This window comes from Salvelinus sp. IW2-2015, linkage group LG1, assembly GCF_002910315.2.
Source record: "Salvelinus sp. IW2-2015 linkage group LG1, ASM291031v2, whole genome shotgun sequence".
In the NCBI taxonomy this organism is placed as follows: Eukaryota; Metazoa; Chordata; class Actinopteri; order Salmoniformes; family Salmonidae; genus Salvelinus; species Salvelinus sp. IW2-2015.
Genome location: NC_036838.1, coordinates 50,065,375 through 50,082,382, shown reverse-complemented (window position 1 = coordinate 50,082,382; position 17,008 = coordinate 50,065,375). Strand labels below are relative to the sequence as shown.

Genomic DNA, 17,008 nt, shown 5'->3' with positions numbered 1-17,008 from the left:
ACACTATTGGCATTCTCTCAACCAGCTTCATGAGGTAGTCAACTGGAATGCATTTCAATAACAGGTGTACCTTGTTAAAGGTTAATTTGTAGAATTTATTTCCTTAATGCGTTTGAGCCAATCAGTTGTGTTGTGACAAGGTAGGGTTGGTATTCAGAAAATAGCCCTATTTGGTAAATGACCAACATCTCAAATAAGCAAAGCGAAACGAAAGTCCATCATTACTTTAAGATATGAATGTCAGTCAATCCGGAAAATTAAGAACTTAGAAAGTTTCTTAAAGTGCAGTCGCAAAAACCATCAAGCGCTAAGCTGTTCCGGATGACTGTGTGATCACGCTCTCCGTAGCCGATGTGAGTAAGACCTTTAAACAGGTCAACATTCARAAGGCCGCAGGGCGGATGACCAGGACGTGTACTCTGAGCATGCGCTGACCAACTGGCAAGCGTGTTCACTGACATCTTCAACCTGTCCCTGACCGAGTCTGTAATACCAACATGTTTCAAGCAGACCACCATTGTCCCTGTGCCCAAGAACACCAAGGTAACCTGSCTAAATGACTACCGACCCGTAGCACTCACGTCTGTAGCCATGAAGTGCTTTGAAAGTCTGGTCATGGCTCACATCAACACCATTATCCCAGAAACCGTAGACCCACTCCAATTTGCATACCGCCCCAACAGATCCACAGATGATGCAATCTCTATTGCACTCTACACTGCCCTTTCCCACTTGGATAAAAGGAGCACCTACATGAGAATGCTATTCATTGACCACAGCTCAGCGTTCAACACCATAGTGCCCTCAAAGCTCATCACTAAGCTAAGGACCCTGGGACTAAACACCTCCCTCTGCAATTGGATCACGGACTTCCTGATGGGCCGCCCCTAGGTGGTAAGGGTAGGTAACAACACATCTGCCACGCTGATCCTCAACACTGGGGTGCATGATCAGTTCCTTCCTGTACTCCCTGTTCACCCATGACTGCATGGCCAGGCACGACTCCAACACCATCATTAAGTTTGCCGACGACACAACAGTGGTATGCCTGATCACCGACAACGATGAGACAGCCTATAGGGAGGAGGTCAGAGACCTGGCAGTGTGGTGCAAGGATAACAACCTTTCCCTCAACGTGGTCAAGACAAGGGAGATGATTGTGGACTACAGGAAAAGGAGGACCGAGCACGCCRCCATTCTCATCAACGGGGCTGTAGTAGAGCAGGATGAGAGCTTCAAGTTCCTTGGTGTCCACATCACCAACAAACTATTGTTGTCCAAACACACCAAGACAGTCGTGAAGAGGGCACGACAACACCTATTCCCGCTCAGGAAACTGAAAATATTTGGCATGGGTCCTCAGATCCTCAAACATATCTACAGCTGCACCATTGAGAGCATCCTGACTGCATCACCGCCTGGTATGGCAACTGCTCGGCTTCCGACCGCAAGGCACGACAGAGGGTAATGCGTACGGCCCAGTACATCACTCCTGCCATCCAGGACCTTGATTTGATTTGAAACTGGTTCTCATGAGGATTAGCCACGGGAAAGGAGGACCCAGAGTTACCTCTGCTGCAGAGGATAAGTTCATTAGAGTTACCAGCCTCAGAAATTGCAGCCCAAATAAATTCTTCACAGAGTTCAAGTAACAGACATATTTCAACATCAACTGTTCAGAGGAGACTGCGTGAATCAGGCCTTCATGGTTGAATTGTCACGACCGTCGTAGAAATAATTGGACCAAGGCGCAGCGTGAGTAGAGTTCCACATTTTGTTAATAGTGAAACTTCCAAAAACAACAAAGATATAATGAACGTGCAATACGTAGTGCACATAGGCACTAACACGTAACAATATCCCACATCGCAGGTGGGKAAAAGGACACACTAAGTATGATCCCRAATTAGAGGCAACGATAATCAGCTGCCTCCAATTGGGAACCATACTCACACACCAACATAGAAACACAATACCTAGAACACCCCTAGTCACGCCCTGACCTAAAACACCATAGAGAACCCCGAGGGCTCTCTATGGTCAGGGCGTGACATGATTTGCTGCAAAGAAACCACTACTAAAGGACACCAATAAGGAGAAGAGACTTGCTTTGGCCAAGGAACACGAGCAATGGACATTAAACCGGTGGAAACCTGTCCTTTGGTCTGATGAGTCCAAATGTGAGATTTTTGATTCCAACCGCCATGTCTTTGTGAGACACAGAGTAGGTGAACGGATGATCTCTGCGTGTGTGGTTCCCAACGTGAAGTATGGAGGAGGAGGTGTGATGGTGTGGGGGTGCTTTGCTGGTGACACTGTCAGTGATTTATTTAGAATTTAAGGCACACTTAACCAGCAAGTCTGGTTCWTCTTTGGGAGCAATTTCCAAACGCCTTAAGGTACCACGTTCATCTGTACAAACAATAGTACACAAGTATAAACACCATGGGACCACGCAGCCGTCATACCGGTCAGGAAGGAGACACGTTCTGTCTCCTAGAGATGTGTGTACTTTGGTGCGAAAAGTGTGAATCAATKCCAGAACAACATCAAAGGACCTTGTGAAGATGGTGGAGGAAACAGGTACAAAAGTATCTACATCCACAGTAAAACAAGTCCTATATCGACATAACATGAAAGGTCGCTCAGCAAGGAAGAAGCCACTACTCCAAAACCGCCATAAAAAAAGCCAGACTGCGGTTTGCATCTGCACATGGGGACAAAGATCGTACTTTTTGGAGAAATGTCCTCTGGCCTGATGAAACAAAAATAGAACTGTTTGGCCATGGTCGCAAATGGGTCTTCCAGATGGACAATGACCCAAAGCATACTTCCAAAGTTGTGGCAAAATGGCTTAAGGACAACAAAGTCAAGGTATTGGAGTGGCCATCACAAAGCCCTGACCTCAATCCTATAGAAAATGAAAATGTGTGGGCAGAACTGAAAAAGCGTGTGCGAGCAAGGAGGCCTACAAACCTGACTCAGATACACCAGCTCTGTCAGGAGGAATGGGAAGCTTGTGGAAGTTTGACTCAAGTTCAACAATTTCAAGGCAATGCTACCAAATACTAATTGAGTGTATGTAAACTTCTGACCCACTGGGAATGTGATGAAAGAAATAAAAGCTGAAATAAATCATTCTCTCTACTATTATTCTGACATTCCTCATTCTTAAATAAAGTGGTGATCCTAACTGACSTAAGACAGGAAATTTTTACTCTGATTAAATGTCAGGAATTGTGAAAAACTGAGTTTAAATGTATTTGGCTACTTCAACTGTACTTAATGTTGATTGGTTTGGTTCTGCCCACTAGATTGCAGTCCGGTTAGAACATGATGTTGAGGCCCATCACTGTACTCTTGATTTGATAGTCACCACCACACACACACACACACACACACACACACACACTCTCACTCACTCACACACACACACACACACACACACACACACACACACACACACACACACACACACACACACACACACACACACACACACACACACACACAGCTGTTTCCATTTGAAGATGTTTATATGATTGGGGTAATCTGAATGACTTGAAATCTTATTGTCATGTTTATTTCGATGCATGCACACCATTATGACATTCGTGTTACTGTCGATAATAAAAAGTACTCAGAAGCGTGCATCTTCTCTCTTCGGATGATGATAACACTCTGACCTGGGTGGGCGGGTGCAGTGTCCAGATGTGCATTTCCAAGCTCTCTGATTGGTTAGGAATAGCAGTGCTATGATGGGTGAGGTATAACTAAGGTAGGCTGAGCAGCCAAACGAATGGGACTTAAGTGAAACTGAAGGGACTGCGAGGGCAAGTTAGGTAGAGAGGAGAGAAGCAGGACATACTTTCTTTTACAATGACACCTGCACTATGGGGCTCTATCGCCACTTTCAACACAACTGGGAAGTGGGAAATCGCAGACTTCCAACTTCAGTGCATTCAAAACAACTGGGAACRRTGAAAAAAAACAAGCTCTGACTGGGAAATATCTATTTGAACGGTCACTGCAACTCGGGAACTCAGGTGTCTTTCTATATTTCCAACTTTCCGACCTGATATTTGTATTTATTTTTTATTTCACCTTTATTTAGCCAGGTAGGCCAGTTGAGAATAAGTTCACACTTACAACTGCGACCTGGCCAAGATAAAGAAAAGCAGTTCGACAAAAACAACAACACAGAGTTARTGTGATCACTAACGTTATGATTTGACCTCGTATTTTTCCATGTTCCCAGTTGTTTTGAACGCAGCGTAAGAACTAAGTAGACCAGACCCAGCTGCTATTGCATTGGTGTCTATGGGAGACACACCCGGTTAGGTAGACAGGAACTAACCATTTTCTTCTATGGTAAACGACCTGAGTGAATTATCTTAATTTATCCACCATCTTAGATACAATGCTGACAACTTGCCAGGGGTGCATTCATTTAGCTGATTCTGTTGAAAAACGGCGATGTACCTACCTGAATTTATCCAATATAAACTCTTGTTTTGCTCTGTTTGTTTCCGTTTTGGATCCCAGGGGTGTTTCTTAAACGGAAGCAAACAGAGCAAAACGAGAGATTCTGTTSGACAAATTCAGGTAGGTATCTCCTCGTTTCGTCCCGTTTGCTTCCGTTTAGGAAATGGTTTGAGACAGAATTGGCGTAATGAATACGCTCCAGGACCATATAGCTCAGTGCCCAAGACGATTTTTTTTTTCAACACTGGAGGAACGTGAACTTGCTCGTAGAATGTACCATTTTGATGATTAGGTTGTTAAAATTATAAATAACTGTYGTAATAGAGGCTTTGTGTAGCTATTGTATGTACTTTGTCGTTCCATGTTATTATGTAGTCTACGCAACAATATTTAGTTTCGAACGTCGATGAAGAATATTAATAACTTTTAAGATTCAGAATCAACCTTAAATACGTACAACCGTTTTTCATTGACATTGGTTCAGACGGTAACTGTGGCGTTGAGGTACATACTGGTGGGAATGATATTTATACTAAGTCAAGTGCTACTGTTCGAACGTGGTACCTTTGTTGTTTTTTTTACACTATAACACATTTTCTCATTTTTTAACGGCAGGAGATCATCGAAGTGGAMAGTGAAAATGTTTTCAAATTAGCTGCATATGCTTTGCAGGTAAGTGCATTTTTGTAGCTTGTGTGATTTGTAATTCATCAGGGATTTGAATATAAACTGAATCAACACTGTCATGCACGCTGTTAAAATAAATTCATTTCAGGAATCGTCTTGTGAGTGATGTACAGCTACGTTTTTACTTCAATATTGAAATCATTGTACTTCTTATAGTGTGCAATAAGATGTTTTGCTGTAAATACTATTCAAAACTGAGTAAGATTGAAAAGTGTTACCGTAGTCCTAAATATCGTTGAAGACTTATTAATGACTTATTAACAAGCWTTTCGCTACACTCGCATTAACATCTGCTAACCAAGCGTATGTGACCAATACAATTTGATTTGATGACGTATTGATAATGTTTTAATAAGTCCTCCAGGCTAGTACTTGATGCATATTAATTATTCTAACTTGTAACGGTACTCTTTTGTTTCCCAGGAGGCCAAAGGAGACTACACAAGGTTAGTCACTCATGTCAACACTAATAGATTATTATTATTATTAGATCAAAATTATCACTAATCTGCATACATATTTTGTTAAATATCATAACAAATTGCTTCAGCTTACTGGGGCTAACTCATTAAAGATGTTTTTGTGAAAGTTTCAGGGTCATTCCAATTCAATTCAGCAAGCCATGTCACCCACCATCTCAAATTGTTTCTGTAGTTAGAAACCCATAAGAATAGCATTCCTGGAACATTATTTTGTTGAAATATCATTTGCTCTCTGAGAAATTAAGCAAATTGATGTCACCCAAATTGGCCATTTTAATTCATAGGATTCTTATAATCTTCAATAAATGTAGTACCTAATGTATAAAGTATCAGCTCTCTGTCTGACAAGTAGTATTGAGCTGCTGCTTGGGGTATTGCTTCTTCAACCTTTGTAATGTATTCCCTGTAAATCTGGTGATGGTTTTCTTCCCCTGTACAAAGAAATCAGCCATTGAAGTCACTTACATTCTTTAGCCACTACAGCAAGGAAGTACAGATGTCCCCAACTTCGCTCCTGGGAAGCTGCAGGTGTGCTACCATAAATTAGTGTGAAAGTACCAAGTTCTGCCCACTAGATGCCACTGTTCCTGCTACTGCCACCACATGCTTTTATCCATTATGCTGATATCTTGTGTTTAATAAATAGGACTCAACGTTTTCTTTGCAACTTTTGGTAGAAACCCGATAGCTTTGCTCATGATGAAAATAAATAGTGTGGTCAAGCCAGTCCTCCATGAAAGCAATTAGGTTTGTTCTTCTCTTAGCAACCTAATGCTTCAACCCAACTCCTTGAATAGTCCCATATTTCAACAAAATAATGTTTCAGGAATGCTAATCTTATATGTTTCTAACTACAGAAGCGTTTTCAGAACAATCTGAAATGGGAGGTGTCGAAATCCTCTTTCTTCTGCTTTCTGAGGTGGAATGACCTTAAAAGCTTCTTCAGGGTCGGTGGGTCCCCTGCGGGACGTTGAGCTAACGTAGGCTAATGCGATTAGCATGAGGTTCCCAGGACATAGACATATCTGATATTGGCAGAAAGCTTAAATTCTTGTTAATCTAACTGCTGTTAATCTAACTACTGTTAATCTAACTGTCCAATTTACAGTAGCTATTACAGTGAAAGTTTACCATGTTATTGTTTGAGGAGAGTGCACAGATTTGTACATGAAAATGTATTAATAAACCAATTAGGCACATTTGGGTAGTCTTGACAGAWTTTTTTTWACGGAAATGCAATGGTTCATTGGATCAGTCTAAAACTTTGCACATACACTGCTGCCATCTAGTGGCCAAAATCTAAATCGCAGCTGGCCTGGAATAATACATGATGGCCTTTCTCTTGCATTTCAAAGATGACGGTACAAAAAAAATACAAAATATATTTATATATTTTTTTGTATTATCTTTTACCAGATCTATTGTGTTATATTCTCCTACATTTTTTTCACATTTCCACAAACTTCGACGTGTTTCCTTTAGAGGTCGACCAATTATGATTTTTCAACGCCGATACCGATTATTGGAGMACCAAAAATAGCTGATACTGATTAATCAGACGATTTATATATATATAATGACAATTACAACAATACTGAATGAACAATGAACACCTTTATTTTAACTTAATATAATACATGAATAAAATCTATTTAGTSTAAAATAAATAATGAAACATGTTCAATTTGGTTTAAATAATGCAAAAACACAGTGTTGGAGAAGAAAGTAAAAGTGCAATATGTGCCACGTTTTGTAAAAAAGCTAACGTTCAAGTTCCGTGCTCACAACATGAAAACATATGAAAGCTGGTGGTTCCTTTTAACATGAGTCTTCAATATTTCCAATTAAGAAGTTTTAGGTTGAAGTCATTATAGGAATTATAGGACTATTTCTCTCTATACGATTTGTATTTCATATACCTTTGACTATTGGATGTTCTTATAGGCACTATAGTATTGCCAGCCTAATCTCGGGAGTTGATAGGCTTGAGTCATAAACAGCGCTGTGCTTCAAGCATTGCGAAGAGCTGCTGGCAAACTCAGGAAAGTGCTGTTTGAATGAATGCTTACGAGCCTGCTGCTGCCTACCACCGCTSAGTCAGACTACTCTATCAAATATCAAATCATAGACTTAATTATAGTATAACACACAGAAATACGAGCCTTTGGTCATTAATATGGTCAAATCGGGAAACTGTCATTTCACAAACAAAACGTTTTTTCTTTCAGGGAAATACGGAACTGTTCCGTATTTTCTCGAACGGGTGGCATCCATAAGTCTAAATATTGCTGTTACATTGCACAACCTTCAATGTTATCTCATAATTATGTAAAATTCWGGGAAATTAATGACGGTCTTTGTTAGGAAGAAATGGTCTTCACACAGTTCGCAACGAGCCAGGCTGCTCAAACTGCTGCATATACCCTGACTCTGCTTGCACAGAACGCAAGAGAAGTGACACAATTTCCCTAGTTAATATTGCCTGCTAACATGAATTTATTTTAACTAAATATGCAGGTTTAATATACTTGTGTATTGATTTTAAGAAAGGCATTGATGTTTATGGTTAGGTACGTTGGTGCAATGACAGTGCTTTTTTCGCAAATGCGCTTGTTAAATCATCACCCGTTTGGCGAAGTAGGCTGTGATTCGATGATAAATTAACAGGCACTGCATTGATTATATACAACGCAGGACAAGCTAGTTAAACTAGTAATTTCATCAACCATGTGTAGTTAACTAGTGATTATGTTAAGATTGATTGTTTTTTCTAAGATAAGTTTAATGCTAGCTAGCAATTTACCTTGGCTCCTTGCTGCACTCGCGTAACAGGTGGTTAGTCCTCGTGGAGTGCAATGTATTCGGCGTCCAAAAATGTAGATTACCGATTGTTATGAAAACTTGAAATCGGCCCTAATTAATCGGCCATGCCAATTAATCGGTCGACCTCTAGTTTCCTTTCAAATGGTACCAAGAATATGCATATCCTTGCTTCAGGGCCTGAGATACAGGAAGTTAGATTTGGGTATGCTAATTTAGGCGAAAATTGAAAAAAAGGGTTAAGATCCTAAAGAGGTTTTAATCACGTTGGCTCGTTTTTTGTTTTTTAATCTTAGTTTATCTTCTTTTTTATTTTAGTGGGCTCCCGAGTGGTGCAGCGGTCTAAGGCACTGCATGTTAGTGCAAGAGCCGTCACTACCGTCCCTGGTTCAATTCCAGGCTGTATCACACTCATCTGTGATTGTGAGTCCCATAGGGCGGTGCACAATTGTCCCAGTGTTGTCTGGGGTAGGTTGTCATTGTTAATAAGAATTTGTTCCTAACTGACTTGCCTAGTTAAATTATAATTAAATGAGGGCCTTGATGTTGTTCTTTTGACATTGAACTGAGCTGGAATCTGATATTCAAAATCTCTACAGTGGTTGCTCRACTAAAAGTTTTGCGATTATGCTGCAGTACTTGGAGGTAATTTGTGGTTTAGTACGGTACCCTGCGTCACCACTTCATTGCTCCAGACCAGTGCAAGGGGGAGTTAGAGCACTGATTATGCTTTTGGGTCCTACTGTGTCTCTAACGGATAATGAATGGACGACATAAACCTAAATAGAAACTGATAATTGTGCACGACTTCAGTATTACTTACTAAAACTGTTGTTACACTAAGGTTTTTATTTTATTTTGTTAGGATTATTTTCCTCTTACTGTAGTACTGTAGGCCACTCCCGACCGGTCACATTGTACAGCACCTGAGTGGCGTAACGGTCTAAGACACTGCATAGCAGTGCAAGCTGTGTTGCTACAGGTGCAGGTTCTATACCTGTGCTGTCCTCAACTGGGAGACCCATGAGATGACTGTAGGTTTTTGGTTTCTCTCCTTCTAAAAACAGAAATGAATAATTCTAAATAACAAACTGGCTATAATTACAAATGAGTTACAATGTCTCACCCCATGTTCAAGAATTGCCTTTTTCTCGCTAATTTTACATTATCATCTCCAAAATATTGTTATTTTTTTTAAACAAAGCGATTATTATTAATTTAGAATGATATAAAAGCCCCTTGAATATTCTCACATATATACTATTAACCCTGTTATTAGCAGGACAATATATATTGGTCATGGCTCCCGAGTGGAGCACAATGGGATTACCTTGCAGTTCTCAGCTGTATCCACAGAAAGCGCGCAAGGTTCAAGGCACGAGGGAAGGGGCACGGGATGGGCCGCAGAGCCGCGCACAGAAGACAGACCTAGCCCAGACCTAGGAAAGGGGGGTGGACCCCCCCACCCCACCACACTGGGCAGCACAGAGCAACAATTTAAGGGGTATTGCACTAATAATGGCGCTGACTAGGGAAACGTTCTAGCAGGTAGCTGGATAATAGACTTGCCTAGATGGAGGATAGGGGGAGAATTCTGTTGTCAAATGTAATTCTAATAAGTATTATTATTATTATGTCTCACATCCAACCATGATTGGGAGTCCCATAGGGTGGTGCACAATTTGCCCAGCGTTTCTCTCCCTCTAAAAACAGAAATCAATGTTTTGGCCTTTACAAATATTATTTTTGCCTTTATTCAGATTACAATCGCTGACTTTCATAACCTCCAAAATATCGTTATATATTATCAAGTTGATGGCACAGTCATATAGCCTCGGCACCTACGTACATAAAGCTGAGTGACTCACTCATTCATGGCTTCGGATCAAAATAAATAAGTACCAACATTCTTTCTGATGGTCTTTAATAAATACATGTTTTGGTTATCCTGACCTGGACACCATGTACAGTATTATAATAGCCCGTTTATGAGCTATTATCAAGACAATATACCTTTACCAACACCTCTCTGTATTTTGATACTTTGTGGATGTGGCCTCCCCAGTGGTGCAGCTGTCTAAGTCACTGCAATGCAAAATGCGTTGCTACAGATAGCCGGCCAGCACCGGGAGACCCATGAGGCGGCTTATGGTTTAATTTAGAATCSTCCAATCCTCTATATGTAATTATTGGCGGAGAGTCACGTCATATTTTTCGATGTACTGTAGGCCTACCGTAGGCGACATGAGTCTCACTAGTGTTGAGTAATGTGCTGTTAAAAGTGGTGTAGGTCTTATTTAAAGAGCATATTGAAGTTAGAAGCAATAGCCTTCAACTATTTTAGCACCGTTTCGTGCTGCTCTGAGACAAGCATGGGGACTGGTCTTGATAAATCAATTAGATATTTTTTTTGACTGAATCTCCGTTTGGGTATTGGTTAGACTAAAATGATGGTGTAGAAATGTTATGCGCTTAGTGTAACCTTTATTTAACTAGGCAAGTCAGTTAACAAAAAATATGATTTACAAGGACATCCTACTCCTTCCTCCCCATCAGGGAATTGAACCCCGGTCTCCCGTGTGCCCGCACAACATGGGGATTCTTTAGCTAAATAGCCCAGCACTGTAGCCTACTCCCGACTGTCACGTTGTACAGCGCCATATTTTCCGTTCCATCCTAATGGAAACCCAGAGGGTTTTTAGTTTTTTTTTGGAATAGAAACACCATAATATGAATCAAATTAATTAAGCCAAATTTCTTAACCTCTCTGGGATATTCGTGGACGGTAGCGTCCCACCTCAACAACAGCCAATGAAAGTGCAGGGCGCCAAATTCAAAACAGCAGAAATCCCTTAATTAAAATTCCTCAAACATACAAGTATTTCACACCATTTTAAAGATAAACTTGTTGTAAATCCAGCCACAGTGTCCGATTTCAAAAAGGCTTTACGACGAAAGCACACGAAACGATTATGTTAGGTCTGCACCTAGTCACAGAAAAACACAGCCATTTTTCCAGCCAAAGTGAGGAGTCACAAAAAGCAGAAATAGAGATAAAATTAATCACTAACCTTTGATGATCTTCATCAGATGACACTCATAGGACTTCATGTTACACAATACATGTATGTTTTGTTCGATAAAGTTCATATTTATATCCAAAAATCTCAGTTTACATTGGCGCGTTATGTTCAGTAGTTCCAAAACATCCGGTGATTTTGCAGAGAGCGACATCAATTTACAGAAATACTCATAATAAACATTACTAAAAGATACTAGTGTTATGCATGGAATTTTAGATCCACTTCTCCTTAATGCAACTGCTGTGTCAGATTTCAAAAAAGCTTTACCGAAAAAGCACACCATGCAATAATCTGAGTACAGTGCTCAGACAACAAAGCAAGCCATACAGATATCCGCCATGTTGTGGAGTCAACAAAGTCAGAAATAGCATAATAAATATTCACTTACCTTTGATGATCTTCATCAGAATGCACTCCCAGGAATCCCAGTTCCACAATAAATGTTTGATTTGTTCGATAAAGTCCATCATTTATGTCCAAATACCTCCTTTTTGTTCGCGCGTTTAGCCCAGTAATCCAAATTCATGAGGCGCGAGCAGACGAAAAGTCAAAAAGTTCCGTTACAGTCCGTAGAAACATGTCAAACTATGTATAGAATCAATCTTTAGGATGTTTTTATCATAAATCTTCAATAATGTTTCAACCGGAGAATTCCTTTGTCTGTAGAAATGCAATGGAACGCAAGCTAACTCTCACGTGAATGCGCGTGGTCAGCTCATGGCACTCTGCCAGACCTCTGACTCATTCAGCTCCCATTCCCTCCTCCTTCACAGTAGAAGCATCAAACAAGGTTCTAAAGACTGTTGACATCTAGTGGAAGCCGTAGGAAGTGCAATATGACCCCTTTTCCACTGTATCTTGGATAGGCAAAGAGTTGAAAACCTACAAACCTCAGATTTCCCACTTCCTGGTTGGATTTCTTCTCAGGTTTTCGCCTGCCATATGAGTTCTGTTATACTCACAGACATCATTCAAACAGTTTTAGAAACTTCAGAGTGTTTTCTATCCAAATCTACTAATGATATGCATATTCTAGCTTTTAGGACTGAGTAGCAGGCAGTTTACTCTGGGCACCTTTTTATCCAAGCTACTCAATACTGCCCCCCTGTCCCAAAGAAGTTAATCAGTCCCATATATTATGTTCTTACAAAAAAGGGGGTTAAATTCTRTATTACAGCCACTATTGAAGGCTATCAAATGCTTCTCAAAGATGCCCTCTGGTGGTCAAACTAGCACTAACTAGCATTAATGGTACCAGTGGTTTTAAATAATGTGCCATAGAATTCTGCTGTACCCCGCAAGCTGTGCTGCTGGACGCTGCAACTTTTTAAAGGACGAACCACTGTACATATCTGCTTTACCTGTGACTGTTTATATATTAAATAATTATGTATTACTCAACGATAAAGGCATCTTTAGAACATACAACGTGATGTATCTAGATCCGGTTTTCCTGGTCAGTGTTTTATTGTTTTCAACTCCATTCCTCAGTGGCCAAAAGCTATAGGCTCTATACTCTGGCAAACCTGACCTCAATTGCTTTCTGTTTGACTTTGTGTCCTGGCTATTGAATTTCCTTTCCCCCTCTTGTTCAGTCTAAATATGTCTTGGATTAGATTGTTGTTGCCTGCACAAGATACAGATAACAATCATACATCTCCCCCAGAAATATAAATATGTATATGTATACACAAATACATATACATTTGAAGTCGGAAGTTTACATACACTTAGGTTGGAGTCATTAACTTGCTTTTCAACCACTCCACAAATTTCTTGTTAACAAACTATAGTTTTGGCAAGTCGGTTAGGACATCTACTTTGTGCATGACACAAGAAATTTTTCCAACAATTGTTTACGGACAGATTATTTCACTTATCATTCACTGTATCACAATTCCAGTGGGTCAGAAGTTTACATACACTAAGTTGAATGTGCCTTTAAACAGCTTGGAAAATTTCAGAAAATGATGTCATGGCTTTAGAAGCTTCTGATAGGCTAATTGACATCATTTGAGTCAATTGGAGGTGTACGTGTGGATGTATTTCAAGGCCTACATTCAAACTCAGTGCCTCTTTACTTGACATCATGTGAAGAAATCAGCCAAGACCTCAGAAAAAGAATWGTAGACTTCCACAAGTCTGGTTCATCCTTGGGAGCAATTTCCAAACGCCTGAAGTTACCACGTTCATCTGTACAAACAGATGTATAAACACGATGGGACCACGCAGCCGTCATACCGCTCAGGAAGGAGACGGATTCTGTCTCCTGGAGATGAACGTACATTGGTGTGAAAAGTGCAAATCAATCCCAGAACAACAGCAAAGGAACTTGTGAAGATGCTGGAGGAAACAGGTACAAAAGTATCTATATCCAGAGTAAAACGAGTCCTATATTGACATAACCTGAAAGGCCGCTCAGCAAGGAAGAAGCCACTGCTCCGAAACCGCCATGAAAAAGCCAGACTATGGTTTGCAACTGCACATGGGGACAAAGATCGTACTTTTTGGAGAAATGTCCTCTGGTCTGATGAAACAAAGTAGAACTGTTTGGCCATAATGACCATCGTTATGTTTGAAGGAAAAAGGGGGATGCTTGCAAGCCGAAGAACACCATCCCAACCGTGAAGCACGGGGGTGGCAGCATCACGGGGGTGCTTTGCTGCAGGAGGAACTGCTGCACTTCACAAAATAGAGGCATCATGAGGAAGGAAAATGATGTGGATACATTGAAGCTACATCTCAAGACATCAGTCAGGAAGTTAAAGCTTGGTCGCAAATGGGTCTTCCAAATGGACAATGACCCCAAGCATACTTCCAAAGTTGTGGCAAAATGGCTTAAGGACAACAAAGTCAAGGTATTGGAGTGGCCATCACAAAGCCCTGTCCTCAATCCTATAGAAAATGTGTGGGCAGAACTGAAAAAGCGTGTGCGAGCAAGCAGTGCTACAGACCTGACTCAGTTACACCAGCTCTGTCAGGAGGACTGGGCCAAAATTCACCCAACTTATTGTGGGAAGCTTGTGGAAGGCTACCTGAAACATTTGACCCAAGTTAAACAATATAAAGGCAATGCTCCCAAATACTAATTGAGTGTATGTAATCTTCTGACCCACTGGGAATGTGATGAAAGAAATAAAAGCTGAAATAAATCATTCTCTCTGCTATTATTCTGACATTTCACATTCTTAAATAAAGTGGTGATCCTAACTGACCTAAGACAGGCAATTTTTACTAGGATTAAATGTCAGGAATTGTGAAAAACTGAGTTTAAATGTATTTGGCTAAGGTATATGTAAACTTCCGACTTCAACTGTGTATATATATATATATTTTTTTTTTTTTACAAAGCCTAATGTGTTTTGGTGGAGAGATAAAGCACTGAAAGGCTTGGCCTGGTGATAAGGTTTGTTATTTTAGTCATCAGGTGGAAAAGAGAGGGCTGAGGTAATCAGGAAATATTGTCCTGTCCGTCAGAGTGGACGAGCACTGAGCAGGTTGTACCTGTGGGATGTTATCCCCAGCTTGGGTCTCCTAGAGACCGCTGGGCAACAGCCCTATCTGACCACAAAAGCTTTGCTCTGCTCTGTAAGAAATTGTATTGTGTGAATGCACACTGTGATATTTAATGCTTAAAATGCAGTTTGTTTCTACGTCAAGGTCTTATCTTTGTACTCGCAAAACTCTAATTTCAGCAGCACCTGTTTTTTAAAGCCCACTTCTCGGGCAAGCTTCAGTTCATTGTATAGTTTTCAGGATGCCCAGTGATGCCCTTCACGGCCTTGTGTTGCAGTATATTAAGGGTGCGTTTTCAGATTGTTTAGCCCTGAGGTGTCAGGCAGCTTCGTCAGTTAATGTTTCAGCTGCACTTTGTCCTGTCTGAAAGCACAATGAAACAGACCCTGCCAACAAAGTCTGTGAAATCAGTGTGGATGGGAGCCTGTCCAACTACATATCCCAGGAGAGAGTAGACTAATACATATTTTTCCTCTCTGATGGTTTTAATTTCTACCTTTTTGGATAAGGAATGTTGGCAAATCCTCTCATAAAACATGTGCAGCTCTAGACACAAATTGCAAAGGGCCCTGCAGCTCTGAGATTAGATGTGGAGGAGTTAGGGAGAACCCCCTCCTCCAATGTACTGCCTGTTCTAAAAGGGATGAGCTTCAGGAGTGCAGTCTTCACTGGCCCACGGTAGACTGCCGGGCGTCAAATACTTACCATTATGATGTCATTTCTCTGTAGTCAAAGCCGGCCCCCCTGCTGAGCAATCACTTTATAGTTTCCTGTTGTGCTTCTAGCCTTGGATTGACTTTGCATGTTCATTGGGATCATGTGCATATAGGGGAATAAAAACATGTAGCCTAAGGGTTATCATTTTACCTTTGATGTTATGCAGTGTTAATGTAGTAGCCTAGATGACATGCAGTGTAATATCACCATGTAATACTTTTCAGCTGATGACTGTCACATCCCAGTTAAACTTCATTAGTATAAACCATTATGCCTAAAGGCTACAGCACCCCTGACACTGTCGATTTACTCACTCAAATGTAGACCCAACCTGCTTTTACTGGGAATTTCACAGCAATGGGGATCTCCTGGTCTCTTTCTTTGCATTTCCTTAACAGGGACTTACTATCAGCCCACTGAAATAGCTGACCTACTGTATGAGTGTTTAGCCGACACCCTTGCTGGCTGGCAGGGTGGAGGAGCTGCCCCCAGCCCACGTCACAGGACGTGTAATGAATTCCAGATTGCTGACAGCGCAATGTGGCTACATAGTAGATCACCCTAACAACACCAGCCTCAGCGCCCTATAAAATGTATGCCATCCAACTCCACAGCAGTGAACTAACTGCCATAGCAGCAGAGACTAGTGAACCTCCGAGAGGCAGCTAGCTAGGGAACAATGATTCAAGTGGCTTTCTCTCTGTAGTGTTTCACCTTTCTAGCAGGTTCATATTACTAGATCATTATGGCCTCTGCATTCTAAGGATTGTTTAGTTCTTTTCATTTCACTTTGGAGACCATTGAGAAACTGCAAGTGACATATTTGAAAATGTTCAGCTCATGCTTTGTAGTTTCTTTTGTTGATTTTCTTTAGTAGTTATTACATCAAATAGTTTCAATGAAAAAATACCAAAACATAAGTATACTATGTTGTCCCAGTAGTTTAGAACATGATACAGATATGAAGGATCTACTGGTCTGAGTCCTGTCTGAGAGGCCAAGTCCTATTTTTGAAAAGCTCTCCTCTGTGAGTTGTACAGTACCTTTCAACACTGCATGGGCTGCCAAAACTGGTGAATGGCTTTTGTTCCGGGCTCCAGTGCTCTGGCCTGCCAAGTCATAGCCCTCTTTGTCGATCAGTAATTGTAGAGCAAATGCTCCCCCATCATGTGTTGGAGTGACTCATAGTTCACTATCTCAGACCTTGACAGTGACATA

General features: G+C 40.9%; 1 protein-coding gene across 1 annotated transcript in view; it reads left to right on the top strand.

Annotated features, from left to right (window-relative positions):
* The window catches only part of LOC111969368 (FERM domain-containing protein 4B-like), a 47,878-nt gene that overhangs the window by 10,358 nt on the left and 20,512 nt on the right, over positions 1–17,008 (top strand). The window contains 2 exon segments of the mRNA XM_070445534.1: positions 5,101–5,157; positions 5,596–5,618. Of these exon segments, the coding sequence (XP_070301635.1) occupies positions 5,101–5,157; positions 5,596–5,618 (80 nt within the window).